The sequence below is a fragment of the Anas platyrhynchos genome, chromosome Z, assembly GCF_047663525.1.
Source record: "Anas platyrhynchos isolate ZD024472 breed Pekin duck chromosome Z, IASCAAS_PekinDuck_T2T, whole genome shotgun sequence".
In the NCBI taxonomy this organism is placed as follows: Eukaryota; Metazoa; Chordata; class Aves; order Anseriformes; family Anatidae; genus Anas; species Anas platyrhynchos.
Window position 1 is genome coordinate 12659423 of NC_092621.1, and position 16871 is coordinate 12676293.

The 16871-nt window shown below is 36.5% G+C and overlaps 1 protein-coding gene across 4 annotated transcripts in view; it reads right to left on the minus strand.

Moving 5' to 3' along the window:
• LMBRD2 (LMBR1 domain containing 2) overlaps positions 1-16838 on the minus strand; it is a 36076-nt gene extending 19238 nt beyond the window's left edge. Inside the window, exons 1-10 of one of the 4 annotated variants that reach the window (XR_005261770.2) lie at positions 16651-16815; positions 16349-16419; positions 9308-9534; positions 8783-8862; positions 6511-6606; positions 5555-5722; positions 4477-4687; positions 2168-2242; positions 1465-1578; positions 660-843 (exon numbers count right to left, since the gene is read on the minus strand). Coding sequence is in view for 3 of the 4 variants with exons in the window: in XM_027446692.3 (XP_027302493.2) it covers positions 660-843; positions 1465-1578; positions 2168-2242; positions 4477-4687; positions 5555-5722; positions 6511-6606; positions 8783-8862; positions 9308-9481 (1102 nt within the window). In the remaining variant the exon portion in view is untranslated. Of the gene's footprint in view, positions 1-659; positions 844-1464; positions 1579-2167; positions 2243-4476; positions 4688-5554; positions 5723-6510; positions 6607-8782; positions 8863-9307; positions 9535-16348; positions 16420-16650 lie in introns of all 4 variants that reach the window. The other 3 variants (XM_027446692.3, XM_038171042.2, XM_038171041.2) reach the window with 3 other exon arrangements.
• Between the last annotated feature and the right edge of the window lie 33 nt (positions 16839-16871).

Here is a 16871-nt window from a genome sequence, read left to right on the forward strand (position 1 = left end):
CAAGAGTGGGATTTGGGGGTTAAATTTTGCAAAAAATGATTAAGGGCAGCAAAACAAGACTCTTTACTTCCAGCCCAAATACTATGGGTGACCCACTTTTTATTTGTTTGTACATCCGTTACTCTATCATAAACAAAGCTTAGGCTTAAATTATCCTACCCCACCAATAACTCACTGCTAATACACAACAAATTAGAAGTTAATACATGATGAGAAGACACTTTCTAAGAAGATACACCAAAAACCACATCTCCTAACGTTCAATTCATGACAGATGAAGAGTCCTTTTCCCTTCAATTTACAATGGCTTACACCCCAAAAATATCCTACAAATATAGAAGGTAGTCATGATTTATTAATTTGAAGTTTCTATTTTTCTTTCTTCTAAAGATTCAAAAGTTTTCAATGACTATTGCAACAGGCTACAGCTATTAGCTTGTAAAAAGTTCAAATTTATGGCCAAGTGAAAAAAAATAATACGTGATGGCTATTCAATTAAATAAATGCATCAAAATACACATTTGCTTCCTTCTACTGTAACTGAACATTTTCATATGAAACAATCTGTTCTTCTCACAAAACATTACCAATTAATCCAGTAAATTTAACTGTAAATATAAAACTGTAATTGGTTTACAAATCTGCCTAACAGCACTTACCAACAGTCGGTGTGTAGAAATATTGAACAATTTTATTCTCTGGTTCCTGGGACTGAAACGTATGAACAAATTGTCGAGTTGCACTAGTTTCATTTTTTGCCACATCTTCTAAGTAAAAGGCTTGTTCTAAAAGAATTTGCCACTGGACCTGTGTACGACGATGCCTCTGTACTGAATAAATTACCTATCATAAATTCCAAGAAATTATGGTTACAACATACTCATTTCAAAAAATGAGAGAAAAGCCTTGCAAAAATCTGTTAAAAATTCTACATTACAGAAGTGCAAAGATTAATTCTGTATGCTCAGAAAAGCAGACAGTTAACAATCTTAGTAGAAAAGTCCTAAGAGAACTACACAACTTCAGGGTTTTGCAGTTCTTTTATCACAATTGATCTGTAGCTTTAACAGCCTCCTTTTTCCAAAATACCACTTTATTTTTGAGTCTCTGTGAATGCCACTCTTTCACTAGTTACTTTTTAAGAATTCACTGTCAACCAGTCATTACAAGGCCATCAAATCATCAAATCATCACAGCCAATTAAAATACTTTCAAGTTGTCTAGTGACAACAGTTTTCACATATCTAGAAAACAGATCTGGATCATTTGTGATATTAAACTTTATATTTTCTTTTGCTGACAAAAGTTAAGCAGCATTCACCCAAAAATAAAGAAAGCTATTCAGGTAAAATCTGAAAATTTTAGCTCGATTTGCATTTATTCTCATTACATTAGCATAAATTGGGCACTGTGATTTATTAGTGAGAGAATATGTAATTATATATACATATTATATATTATTACCTGCTTGTGAAGTTTGACCAAACTTTTTTCACTTGGATAACTGTTCTGTCGTTCTTCAAAATCTTCATAATCATCCATGTTCCTACCCATTCGTTCCTGGTACTCAGTAGGACACTGGTAAGAAAAAGAAATTTGACTGAAAGATGCAGGAAAACCAAGTGGCTTCTGTTAATTATTTTTAAGATGTTTTAAGCATTTCATATAACAGAAAAGCTCAGTCTAAATATAGATGCCAGTATCAAAAGGAAAAAAAAATGTCTTCTACAAGTTGAAGAAATGTCCGTATTTTCCTGTTCAAGAAAGATCAGCATGACATTCTTAAATAATTCAAAGGGCCATATCTGTTTATCAAAAACGCACTTCATGTTCTGAATGAATTCAGAATAAGGCACAGAGCAAAAAACAGATTGCATTTTCTACATACCTCAGACTTCAGTAATCAACTGCTACTACTTCTAATATACTATGCATCTCAAAAGACATCAGAAAATTACATTCATCTTAAGAAATCCTTCTATAAAGAATTTCAACTCCAAGTCTGGTCAGAAAGCCACAAGATGCCAATTAGAGACTTTATGTTAAACGGAAAAGAAAACAACATACAAGCAGTAGGTGCAGGATGTGCTCCCACCTCCTTGAACAGTTACTGCAAAAGATGTGCAATTCTTTATTTATTTATTTAACTATTCTTATTGTTACTTGCCTTTTTCAGTATTGTATCAACACACTTTCTCAAGGGGTGATTATACTTGATACTCTCGCTTACTTTACGGACTTCCTGTTGAGGGAAAAAAAAAAAAAAGTTGTTTCAATATGTTAACTAGATACAACTTTACAGGGTCAGATAAGAGCCCCATCCCTGCCAATGGGAACAGTAACTACCAGAGTCTCTAACTAGGAAAGCTTGCCCATGGCAGGGGGTTTGGAATTAGATGGTCTTTAACATACCTTCCAACCCAACCCATTCTATGATTATTAGACATCTTAGAAAAAAGACAACTGAAGGCTTCTTTATAAAGAAGTTGTGTATTTAAAAAATGTACCACATAGTCAGTGTCCAACTATTACTCTGCAATTGTCTAGAGGATTGGTTTCTATGCATGAATGTTAAAACGGAGCATATCTTACTGTTTTAGTTGTACGTAATGGGAAGGAGTCTCCATCTTGCCTTGTTTAGTTTCACTTTGTTACTTCAAGTAGCTAAATGAATATCTTTTTACACTATCTATCTTGCTCACATTTATCTCTACATAGCTGACTTCTAAGACTATTTGACATTCATGAGGAATAAAACAGCTACATTATTTGTTAGAAACAATTCTAGCAGTTTATCAGGCTTAGTGAGAACTAGGTTTTATTTTTCATCCTATCAGCAATGCAGAGACAATCTTTTGATGGTGTTTTTATTGTTACAAACTGTACTTTAAAAAAAAATACAAGTTGTAGAGTCTAGACAACAGAAGTAATTGTGAAAGTTTAGAAATCACATCCAACGCGATAGTTAGGCAGACAGAAGAACTTCATTTGTTTAGTGTGACAAGGAAGGCTAAGCAGATACAGACAGTTCTGTATCTAGTTACAGTGATGTTTAAAAGGCTGTTCTAACAGGTGGATTTCAGTAATTCAGAATTCCCTCTGAATCTATTGAGCTAAAAATTTTCATTATATAGTACGTACAATAGTATGATATGGAAAGCCAAACAAAACCCTGAGAGAATGTCTGTAAAGGTCAATCCTAACATTCAGCACTGTCAAATGCAGCATCAGAATAATAATAATAAAAAAAATAAAACCAAACAATTTTGTCAAGTGTCCTTTAGTACTATGATTACTAGAGTTTTAGTAATGTCTTCCTCTGATAAATCAGAAGCATAAGCTTAAGAGGGTGAGAGCTAAAATTTGGTGATTTATTTGCCACAGCAGCAATGTATAACTTACAATCAAGTTCTCAGAGTCAGCACTGAATTCTTAAGAATTTTTACTTATCATCAAGTATTTCACTGTTCTTATGAAGGTTAGAAAGTAGAGAAAATATACTGGCCAAGAATTGTAAAGGAATAGTGCAATTGTTTATAGATTGAAAGAAAGAGTATAGTACCAGATCTTAATTCTTGAAACAAGATTTTATGCATTATGTTGTTAATGCATATTAATATGTTGGGTAAGACAATCTCAAAACCTGTCATTCTACTAAAGAACAGTCCAGTACAAAACAGCAAGTGCTACTAGCATGGTAAGCAAAGTTTTTGATGCTCTTTTTCTAATAAATTTTGTAATAAGCTTTATCTTTGAAATACCCTTATTGAAGGAGTGAAGATTCTACTATTATTTTCTTTGGTGACAGGTCAAAACAAGTTACCACCCTACCCTACAAATCTTCTGAAATATTACTTCTAAGCCATGGTATTACAGCGGTACAGCAAGCAAGAGCAATTCAATGGGTTGGATTTCCATTCTGGTTTTGACCTACATAAAAGACAATTGCTTATGCACACAAGCAATAATAATAGTGTCTCTTTCAAGAGAAACTCTTTGAAAAACCAGTGATCTATCTATTCTGTTCTCAAAAGGCACACACTGTAGTCTTGCAAATTCAACTTAAAAATTCTCCAAGATTGCAGAAACACACTGGAAGCAGAGCACACAAGCAAGACATACATGTTTTGCTAGTGTTCCTGCAAATTATTTGTATATTAGATTTTCAAGCATCACTCTGGAATGTTATTAGTCACCAATATTACTCCAGAAGGGACAGTAAAAGAAAAAAAAAAACAAAAACAAATTATGACCATCAAGTTGCCATGAGATACAGGTTCTTCTATTTCTCTTTTGATCTTTATCAAAGTGTCATCTAGTTTCATCAAGTGGCACACTATGATGATTTTCTTAATTTACAGATACTTCAAACTTCATGCTACTTGTGCTTCTTGCCAAGAAGTACATAACACCAGAAAATTCAGAGATGAACAACAGCAGCCTTCACTTATTTCACGGCAAAATCTGGTTACTTACCTCCATAACATCCTCTAAATTTTCCTCTGCATCTGCTTTTTCAGTCATCAGTTTGGCAGCTTTGAAATAGGTCTTCATAAGAAGGTAACCCCTCTTAGCCCCATTCCAGTGAGAACGAGGAATTTCCACCAAACCATAGCCCAAAAGCAGCACGAGAAGAAAGAGACCCCATGTGTTTGCAGCAGCTATCCCAATAGTCTGAAGTTGGTTCCTTCAAAACAAATGGCAAACGAAAAACAAATTACAACCTGCTTCCCACCTGCAATGAAGTAACTTTAAAGTATCTGTGCTCCACCAGGACTTTCAAATTTACAGGAACAAACTCAGTTTCATCTGTAATTCTTGTCTAGGCCCAGTCTGCTGCTTTGGTGCATTTAAAGCTGCCATGATTTTTCTTTTAAGTGTACCCTCTCTGGAGGGAGACATAAGCATTTGTTCTCAAAATACATTCCTTTAGGAAAGGAAATGAACTTAGCAAATGTAATTAAAATGAGATCAAAACACCATAATTGGAATCTCTCTAAGAAACAGCCTCAGAACCCAGGATTAGTATTTCAGAAACAGAAGTTGAAAGCAACTAGGCAGTTCAAAACAGCATAACAGAATTTACTACTCTATCTATCATGGAAGAATATCAGCAGTGTTATAACTATCAATTATTTTAAAATTATCTTATGAGCTTTAAGTAGAATCTACAGTAGACACAAGTATTACCCAGGAAACACTGTCAAAGATGTTTTGAAAGCACTAAGAAAAAGTTTCAGCACTAAAGACACAAATGCATTTTCAGTGAGGGAAAAAAATATCACTGCAAATGGAAAAACAATCCCCTGCCTTACCAAAAAAAAAACAAAAAAAACCAGAAAGCTACAAGACAAAATTCCTACAAAGTCAAATTATCTCTTTCCATTCAAAAAAAATAACAAAATTCTGCCTAGCAAAAATCAGATCAACTGTTTGTTTTAAAGACATATTTTATCCTCAGAACATGCTTACACTGGACTTTTTTTCTTTTACATTTTTTATTATATATATATTTTTTAAGAATTCATGCAAGTACTTACAACATTACTCTTACCATTGCAAATTGAACTTTGGGTTTACAGCGACATATATTAAAAATGCTCCAAAAATCAGCAAGTAAGTGCCATAGTAGATTGCATTCTCAATCAATGCAGTTTTAATCTTTCCAGTAATGGAGAACCCTCCTGACCTAGCATAGGACTGCATGAAAGGTAGCAGAATCCTAGGAAGAAAGCAAACAATACCAAAAAGTAGCTTATCGGTGGCAAGATACTGAGACAGAAGTGTTTAAGTTAAAGGCTCTCATGCTTCTAACAAAATGAGCTAACTATGTTTTTATCCTCGGTGTACCAGTCTGAGGGTAAACCTTAAAAAAAAAAAGTTATAGATAAAAGCAAATACGGTTAGCTTTACTATTAAAAAAAAAAAAAAAAAAAAAACTCTTAATCAAGAGCTCACTACCAATCTTCTTGACTGAGCTACAAAAATAATACAAGGATGGGCTGATCACAGACCATACATCAATCTAAACCAAAAGCACAATCTGTTTGCTGTAACTGTATCTATAGCTTTATATAGTATGATCCAAAAAAACCAAATACTTTACAATATTATTCAGAAATTACGCAAATTATTCATAGCATTATTTTGATGTCCTGTAGTCTAGAATACAATCTTTTCCACACAATCTCCCCATGAAAATGTTTGCGTAAACTGCTCAACTTCAATTACAGAAGTGAACTAAGGGTAAATAATTGTGACCTGAAGAGGAGCACCAAAAAAAAAAAAAACACCAAAAAAAAGAAACACCAAAAGAAAAAACCACCAGAAACTCTACACTATGTTCAATTAAATAATTGTTAGATAAATTTCATCTCTAACAAATAATATATATATTATATATATATTATATACATATATGTATATATATATATATTACATATACTGCTCAGATGTTAGACATAATTTATACTTTTATCAGTCCAACTGTTGTTCCTTTGTCTTACTTACCATGTTAAAAACTGTGATGTCCAGTACACAACACGCCAGAAAATTGGCATAATTCCATCAGGAATATAACTCCATGGTTTGAAACATTTTTGCTTGCTGTAAAAACATAAGAAAACTTATTATTAGTTGTAAGGTCAATAGTGTAGATTTTTTTATAGATTTTTTTTAATATTTTTTTTTCCTATAAATTCCCCTACCAAGGATGGACTTTGAAAAAAGCAAAAAAGTAATACACTACTATTTAAGTAGGTAATCATCAACCACTTCAGCAAAGAATAAACTGTATTTCCATGTAAAAAGTATTTAGCATTCTCCCCATTAAAAATAAGGTATCTGGACAGGATGGCTTTTAAAAAAAAACATATAGAGGAGTGACTGTGTTTTTAGGACTAATAAATAAATGTTGTTTAAAAGTCAGCTTGAAGACTAAAGAGAATGGAACAATTTTAATAAGCAATTTACTGGTTCAATTTTTCTTTCTGTGCAGGGAGTACTTAATGCAAAGAAAAAAATCTTTCTGTAGACAGAAGACCATTCAGCTTTAGCTAGTGCAGGAGATTATTCAGGAGTATCTAGGGAGTCCATCACCTAGACATACTACCTATGCCACTTAGAGGTAACAAAGTATATTAGTTGTTCTGTTACCCAGTTGGCTTTAGTCAGACTTTCATGAACTAATATGTTGAGACAATATTTTTCTGACAGGTAGCACTTACTTCAGGAAACCTAAAAAAGTCCTCAGAGCCTTTTAGAAAGAAGAGAGCAAGTGACAAAGTGGCCACCTACACTAAAACTTTTTTTTTTTTTTTTTTTTTACCCCCTCCACCTATCTGGGTAATGAAATATTGGTGAGTCAAGGGGTAATATCACCAATTTAATAGGAGTATCTATTGAGAAATAATTGATGTTTTCCAGAGTCAAACTAGTTAAGCCTGTGTTGTGAGTTTTTATGTGCATAGCCTAAATATTTTCAGAACTATCAAATTACCATCGTATGACAGGCTGTGTGACTAAACATTTCAAAGTTTTAAGAGCTGATTTGCACTAACAGTATCTATGCAATTAGGTTAATATCCCTATTTGATAAGTCATATACTATAGTACAACACCCATCAGCATACTCTGGAATTACAGGTAAATTAAAAGGCTATTAAGTCTTCAAATCATGTATTTACCTATGTTTAATTAACACACACTGAGTAGTCTTAAATGGAAGGTTAAAAGTTGTATCACTCAATCTGGCATTTTACAGTTCTACCACTTACATACGCCTTTCAGGTAGTCTCCACTTTGGTGTAACAAACCTGGTAATACATGACACATAACCAAAACTTTGCATGTTCTAAACATCTTACAGGTCCTACACTGCATGTATCTACATAGCGTAGAAATAGCTAACGGAGATGGAAGAGCCACATGCAAAAGGAGCCGACATTCACCTACATTCCCCACGCTTTAGGGATGATCTCCTTCCTGCCTGAGAAGAGCAAGCAGGCCATTGTTACTTCGGTAGTATACAATCAATTTAGTTAACTGCGAAATTTCTAGCCAGGGAGGTTCAGACTGGACATTAGGAAAATGTTATTTACCTTGAGGGTGGCCAAACACTGAAAGAGGCTTTTTAGGGAGGTGGCTGACGCCCCATGCTTGACAGCGCTCAAGAGGCAATTGGATAATGCCCTCAGTAACATGCTTTATTTCTAGTTAGCCCCAAGGTGGTCTGTAGTTGGACTCAATCTTTGAAGATCATCTGAACTATTCCAGGATACAATATCCAAATGAACTATTCTATTCTAACTCCAATTATTATGTGTGCCATTATAATAATAAGTAGATATGTTGCTTGCATATAAGTCTACTAATCTCCACATTCATGACATGTAAAATTATCTTTCCTTCATAATCTTAAAGGCTTCTGATCTGAAAATATGAGCTTTCACCAAGGCATTTCCTGACAGATGAGCAAAGTTAGAAGGAAGCTCTTTGAACAATCTTATATCACTTTAACAATAGAATAAATGATGATGACAGGAAAAAAAAAAGGGAATTAGAACTATTGTTATTACAAATAAATGCCTATCAACAGATGCGCTTTTCTTCACCTTCTCTTCCCTCACCCCCTTACTATTCTTACTTTCTTCAGACATCACATCACACAAATAACATTTATTTATTAGTCCTAAAAACACAGTACACTCCTATAATTTTAAAAAAGAAAACCATAAAATACTTATTTAAGAACACTCTAACAAAGAAAACATACAACTCATACCTTGGAGCAAGAGTAACATAAGAGCCATTACTTTCCGCCGGGCTGGAGTTAACAGCAAGTTTGCATCGATTATAAATTGTCTAAAAAGACAAAAAAAAAAAAAATTTAATCAGTGATGAGCAAAAAATACATTGTTAATCTAAAAATAACAAGTCCCATTTTTAATGATAATTCCTGTCCTCTGAATTTACATTTGGGAGCAATTTATCTAATGCTGAAAACAACACTTAATCGGCAGGACAATTAAGTAAACAATTGAAAGTGTTTTTGTGCTGTTCAAACAGATTAAAAAAATGCTATAAAAATTCTGAAACATTTCAAAGATTCATTTACTGATGAAATTAAAAAAATTAACAAAATTAACTGTAAACAGAGAAATAGTCATGCAAAAGTGATATGTTTAGTTTAAAAAGATACTATTTGAAAACATTATTTGCTTTTTAAGATATTATCTTCTGTAATTAAGAGTTTAAAAAAAAAATACACATTTTACACAACAGAATGGAAAACCTTATAATTTCTTACCGTACTAACATCCAGAGGCAGTATAAACACAATAAGAAAGCAGAGATACCAAGCCAGTAATGTTGCTATGATCACCAGTCTATGCTGTTTCTTGAAGTCTCCATACCGATGAAGGAGGAATAAGGCCAGAAAAAAGACAAATACTATCTCAAGTCCCAAAGCTGCACCACTCATTATTGAAGGTTCACTCCAGCCACGCAGTGCAGCTCACTGAAAGTGGATCAGAACTGTAACACAAGAAAACATTTCATTACATTAAGATATCTATATGTATGCAGAAAAGAGCTGTTTGTCAGTCATTTTTAAACATACTAATAGACTTCACACAAGATTTCACACAAGGACACTGATCAGATGAACTAGATTTTCAGCAACGTGCTTTGAAGTCCTTTGCAGAAATCAAAGTATGATGACATTCCAATTTGTCATTTCTAGCAACACAGCAGAACAACTCTAATTTGTGGTCCAGAAGATCCAGAAGTCAATTCTTCTGTCTGTTAATAAGACTATAGTCCTAATTTTTAGTATTAGTATGAATTCCAAAAGAAAAATTATTCCTTTGTTTTTGTTCCCTTCTGGATGCTATCAACTGTTTTGGACAAAATAAAGGTTAAAAAGTGAATGTTTCCAGAAAGCTACCAAGCAGCTTTTTTAAGATGAACCGTTTCTCAACCATGCATTTAAAATTTTCTACTCGGAGTTAACAGAGCATAAAAATGCAGTGACATATACATTAGTGTACTTGTGATATGGCTCCTTTTAGATTTGAAATTTCATGTAACAGCTAATTAATTCACCTTCCTACTTCTCTTCTGCTCTTCTTCAGAAGAGCACAGGTCTCAGTTCTTTCATATTATACCTGCTATATTTTTCTTTCCTCTGCATCTATTCACTCTGTTATAGTCAGGACTGCTGTAAATACTTAGCCCATATTCATACAGGCGTATCATTAAGTAAAGGGCCAGTGAGCAGCACAAATCTGTTAAGAGAAAATTTTATCAACTTGTTACATGGTTAAATTGCTTCTGGATTGATTTTTTTTTTACATGTATCATTTTAATCACAGATACTTCATATATTAAAAAATAATAACAATTGTTTATTTCTCTGGTCAGACTCCGGCCTTTCCATCAAGGTTACCATTTTAGCTGGTTTCATTCAACTGAAATACTTTTTTAGCGTGGCTTCCTCACTGTTGTATTTTTAATTGCTTTCACTTTTCACTGAATTTCAAAGATTTAAAAGAATGGATACGACTAAAATTCCCTCAATTTACTTTTCAATTCCTTCAGAACTTGTTAAAATAAACCATTTATTTATTAAGTTCTCAGTATACTGCTTAAGCAGATATGTATGAAAGCACAACTGAAAGTTGTCTTATTTCCAGTAAAGAAAATGGTTATTCTGTGTTTTTTTCCCCTAAGGATTTGTTTCCCTCATTTGCTTCTTTTGCATTTCATTTCCAAACAGTGAAAGTAGTCTTTAAATCCATTAGCTGTTGTCCACTGAGCATCCCACATGCTGAAAACAGACTGAGTTACCTTCTTGTATCTTATAAGAAATGCATACCTGCACCTTTTATCTTTTATTTATCTTTGTATGTTTATTGTATAATTAGTATTTCTAATTATTTAATTATTCTGATAATTTTAATTAGAATCATTCTAGTTATTAATTATTTCTAATGTGAGGTCAAAGCATCCCCTTACTATCTGCCTGTACTACATTTTGGACAGACAATTTGTAAACCGTGAATCCAGGATACCTAACTAATTTCCCCATAACTTATTCTGAGGAAGTCCTTGTGCTCTCTATAGTGTTATTCTTGTTTCCTCAGAAAACAGAATCATCTTTCCCAATTCTAGTATAATAGTGAATTCCACCAAAAACCATTTCTTCTCCATTCATATTGACTTCATTAAGACAGTGCTATCTGACATACATAGCTTTGGGTGCCTATTATAGCCACACCTTGTGCTATGTAAATAAAATTATACAGCATATGCTCCGTGAGTCACAGCTATACAATGTTTTACTAGTCATACCTAAAGAGCTGCAACCAAGACAGAAGGTAAATTTTTTTGTGCAAGATGCTGCTCTCAGTTTCTACCATGATAGGATCCAAAAAAGATTATAAACATGCACCAAATATACTAAAATAAAGAGAGAATTGAGTTGTACCATAATTTCAACCATTTTCAAAGACAAAAGCAACTTCGTTAGTTATCAAACTAAACAACATCTTTTCTGTTCTTCACCTGGCTCCTATTTTAATCTCAAAACACAAAATGAAAGGCATTGTTTTGAAAGGCATACCCCCAGTAAGTTTGCAGATGACACCAAGTTAGGTGTGAGTGTTTATCTGCATGAGAGAAGGAGAGCTCTGAAGAGGGATCTGTGTGGGCTGGACCCATGGGCAGAGGCTAACTGTAAGAGGTTCAACAAGGCTCAGGGCCAGGTCCTGCACCTGGGGCACGACCCCCAATGCAAGGCTGGGGAAAGAGTGGCTGAAAAGTTCCCTTGGAAAGAGACCTGGGGGTATTGGTTGCGAGTTGGCTGAACATGAGCCATCAGCATGCTCAGGTGGCCAACAGCATCCTGGCTTGGATCAGGAATAGCGTGGCCAGTGATTGTCTGGGGAAGTGATTGTCTCCCTGTACTTGGCCCTGGTGATACCGCACCTTGAGTACTGTGTTCAGTTTTGTGTCCCTCATTACAAGAAGGACCTTGAGGTGCTGGAGTGTGTCCAGAGAAGGGCAACGAAACTGGTGAAGTGCCTAGAGAATGAGAATGATTCTTATACGAAGCAGCTGAGAGAGATGGACTTCAATAGCCTGCAGAAGAGGCTCAGGGAAGACCTCATTGTACTTTACAATTACCTTAAAGGAGGCTGTAGTGAGGTGGGGATTTGGCTCTTCTCCCGAGCACCAAGTGGCAAGACGAGGGGAAATGGCCTCAAGTTGCATCAAGGAAGGTTTAGGTTGGATGTTAGGAGAAATTTCTTTATCAAAAAAGTTGTACAGCAGTTGTGTAGAGGAATAGGCTGCTCAGGGAAGTGGCTGAGTCACTGTGCCTGGAGGTCTTCAAGAAACGTGTAGAGGTAGAACTTAATAGCATGGTTTAGGGGTGGACTAGGTTAAAGGTTGGACTAGATGATCTTAGAGGTCTTTTCCAACCTGAATGATTATGATTTTACCAGACTACAACTAATGAAAAATTGTTTTGAAACAATGTATACACATTTTCAAAATTTCAGTTTAAAAATTTTTACAGAAAAAGATTAGAACTAGTTCCTAACGCTAACTGCCTAATGCAAGGTAAGAAACACAATGCTAGAGAGGAGCTCTTATTGCAAACAAAATTCGGCCCAATAGGACAGCCGTATTGCCATTATCATAGCACTAGAATTACTTGTATCAGGACTTAAAATGTATTACTTCAGGGCATGCCTCTCTGTGGCAAGCAGCATTCGCCTCTGAACCTGGTCGTTATCTAAAAGGTAAACTGCTTTCCCATAACCCCATTTCTTTGTTTTGACAGGCTTCTCACTATTAGCACACAACTCCATGTTACCAGCTGGCTGAAATTCCTCATCCTGTAAAGAATTTTCTCCTGAAATCAATGCTCCTGTTTATGCTTAGGATTTTCTTGTTTTGTTTCAGACACAGGCAAAAATAGTACGTTTTTAATCTAATGAATGGAAGAGTTTGGTTACCCCCACACAGGACACAAGTTTCAAAATTCGGACATGAAATTTTGTGCGGTCTAAACCCAGCTAATAACTCTTAGCAAGCACCATCAAGCGTTCGGTTCACACTTAAATTATCTTGGAAACTGCCTACCATCAAGTCTTAAATTACCTTGCCAACCTCAAGACTAACCAAGCTCATGACCATCTACATTACAAATGAACTAACTACTCAGCCTGGTGCAGAAATACTCAGGTTACTACATGAAACAGCAGAAACAAAAACTACAATTTCTTTGAGGTTTTATATAACATTGTACTTAGTAACAGAGATACACTGACATTATATCATTAAAGAAGGCTTGAAAAGAGCAATGCATATTTGTGAAGAAAGGCCATTGGTCTCACTAAAGTGGACTCCCAATTCCTCTTTAATCAGAAATTCCAGATTAGACTACACTATAGGTTTATTATTTTCAAAATTTGTAGGTTATTTTACTAGCAGATTGTTCATTTTGCAGACTAATGTAATTGCTGCTTTTGCCCATCCCAGGGGCAAAAAGCCTGTTTTTGTTGCTTTTCTTGAAATACTATGGGGTAAAGATCATCAAACCGAATTAAAAAAAATACATTTTAAGAAATCTTGGATATTTCAGTTAAAACACCTGAGGAAGAAGCAAGTAGATAGAGATTTCCTTGCCTTATTCTGTATTTTAAACTTTAATGCCAAAATTACATCAGAAAAAAAAAAACTGTCATCAAAGAAGCTACCAAACTATGAAAGAGCTACCAAAGACAGTAATGGACAATACTGACCGAGAGCCACAGCATACCAAAAAAAGCATCCGTGCAACAGCATCTCCTAACTCGAAATGAATTCACAACTTTGGGGCAAGTATAAACCCAAAGCTGCCATCTCCAGCAAATACCAGTGGCCAGTTCCACAGTCACCTCTGGAGCAATAATCTCCAAGTTTCCACTGAATATCTTCCAGCACATTTACCTTTGCAAAAGACACGTATGATCTGCCACATCACCTGTGACATGCTTCTGAAGCCTGCCCTACTCTGCAAAACTATGCTGTTAAGAATCCATAAGTAAGACTTTACAGACATGCTTAAATTTTTTGGACTGACAGAATTGCCCAACACTAAGATTTTGACGTTACCATCTTTAAAAAATAAAATGGGCTAACCTCGTATTTTAGAAATCATAAAAAGGGAAGAACAAGAGGTCAAGCCACATTTAAAAATAATCCCTTCAGACATCTTCACGCTCAAGTTTGCTTAGCATGTTGCTTTTTGGTTTTTTTGTGTTGTTTTCCTCCAACTTCCATATTCTACAGTAACCTTTGCAGCATAGGGAATTTATAAGCAGTCAACAGACAGATGAAGAAAGTACTTCTAAATCTTAGCACAAAGAGAAAACTCTAAAAATTTAGATGAAAATCTAAAGAAATAAACTATCCATGAGCTGCCAAAGAGAACTGACCAGATGTCGTGGTTTAACCTGGCTGGCAGCTAAACACCACACAACCATTCGCTCACCCTCCTCCCTCCCTCTCTGGGACTGGGGAGAGAAACGGGAAAGTGAAGCCTGTAAGTTAAGATAAAGACAGCTTATTAAGACAGGAAAATACTAATAACAACAACAATAATAATAACAATGATGATAATAGTACTACTAATAATAATGTGTACAAACAAGTGATGCACAATGCAATTGCTCACCACCCGCTGACTGATGCCCTGCCTAACCCTGAGCAGCCAGCCCCACTACCCCGGCTAGCCACCCCTATATACTGTTCAGCATGACCCCAGATGGTATGGAATACCCCTTGGGCTAGTTTGGGTCACCTGTCCTGGGTCTGTCCCCTCCCAGCTCCTGCTGCACCCCCAGACAGCCCGTTGGCAGGACAGAGAAAGAAGCTGAGACGTCCTTGGTGTAAGCACTGCTCTGCAACAATTAAAACATCGGGGTGTTATCAGCACTCTTCTCAGCCTAAGCCAAAGCATAGCATTCTACCAGCTACTAGGAATAAAACTAACTCTGTCCTAACTGAAACCAGGACAGCAGAGCAGTTATTTGCTTGCACGATTTGAGAGAAACAACATCTGAGGTGAATCAAGAAAAGATATTTTGCATAGCTTTGTTCTTCTAAGAAACTCTAGTCAGACTATGTACTGACTGGTATTTAATTAGTATTACCATAGTAATAATATACCACTATATATTGAAATGTAAAAAATAAATGAAAATTATTAAACATTTAATTGTTGCTTTTAAACACTGTGGGGGAAAAAAAGTTTTGTAACAGCTAATGACAATAAAACATAATACTGCACTGAGTCCATTCAAAGTGGCAGTATTCTCTGATTTGTTGGGAAACCAGGTGGTATACGAAAAATGCTCTATTAGGGAAGATAAAGATTTTTGTAGTCAATAGCAAGCAAGGACCAGGAACACAAATACAGGGGAAGTTTATTCACTTACTTGGCACTGTCTCACACTAATAAAGAATATTAAGTACCACAAAGGCTGATACTTTCATAGAGTTGAGGGGAACACTCTGGAAAAAAAGATATTGAAGAAGACAATCTGCATGGAGGAACTAAAATTGAAGAAGAAATGGAAGCTGTACAGTTGCAATATGAATACAAAAAAGGAAAGAAAAACAGAAATTGCTACCCGGAGTGCCAGACGACTGCTCTCACACAAAACAGGTGTCCACCAGCAGGAGGTTAGTCACATGATTACAACCCTAATGTTGCCGTAAGACAAACACACTATTTGGAAATCCAGAACTTTAAAAAAATAATAATTGAACTTTACCCCTTTCAGCAAATTCCTCTCTTTTCAATTTCCCGTGAAATTAAAAGGACTGACAAATGGCAGAGATGCTGCTGAACAGAGGATTAAATACAACCAGCTTCTTTTTTTTTTTTTTTTAAACTGAAAAAACCCACTCTCCTTCATTTGATTACCTACTTGAGCAAGCAGTAAATCACCGTTTCGTAGCTTTAGTTAAAAACAGCACCGGTTGCCACTCGTTCTGTGTCAAAGACTACGTGACTGCCCATTTGAGTCGCCCCACTGACGACACCGACCGAGCAGCTGTGCACGATTTGCCACGCGTTTCACTCCCACCCCTGCCTTTGCAGGCACCTCTCCCCGCCACCACCGACTGCACAACGAGTGGCATTGACAAGCGGGCTGCTGACTCAGCGCCCAGAATTTGGGCCTCCGTCCCCCAAAATTTCAGAATATGCTGTTTGTTCATAAATCCTACGGACAGCGTCAGGAATGGCCTTGCTACAGGAAGGGCAGCCTGACGGGAGCGTGCACTCACTGACCTGCAGGGCACGGCCCTGAGACGCTTCGCAAACACTCCGATGCGTGCTCATAACACAGGTGCTCGGGGGCCCTGAAAAAAGGGGAGAAAAGGAGAATAATTGATAAAAATGGAGATGCTGATTGCAGTGCCTGTTCCCTTCCCCTCCCCTCCCTTCCAATGCCTCTTCCCTTCCCCTCCCTTCCCTTCCCTTCCCCTTGCCTCCCTCTTCCCTTTCCTTTCCTCTTTCCTCTTCCCTTCTCCTCTCCCTTCTTTTCCCTTCCCTTCCCCTTCCCCTCCCTTCCCCTCTCCCCATCCCCTCACCGCCTCAGCCGCCGCCCTCCTCACAGGAGACGCCTCAGGGCCGCTGTGGGCAGCGAGCCGGCCGACATTCCCCCCTCACCAACCCCCTGGCCCTGCTGCTGCCGCTGCTGCCGCCGCCGCCGCCACCATCCCTCCTCTTCCTCCTCCTCCTCCTCCTCCTGGTCGCTGTCGTCGTTTCGGCCTTGTCGTCATCGGCCCCCGCCCCGCGGGGAGGGAGGCGG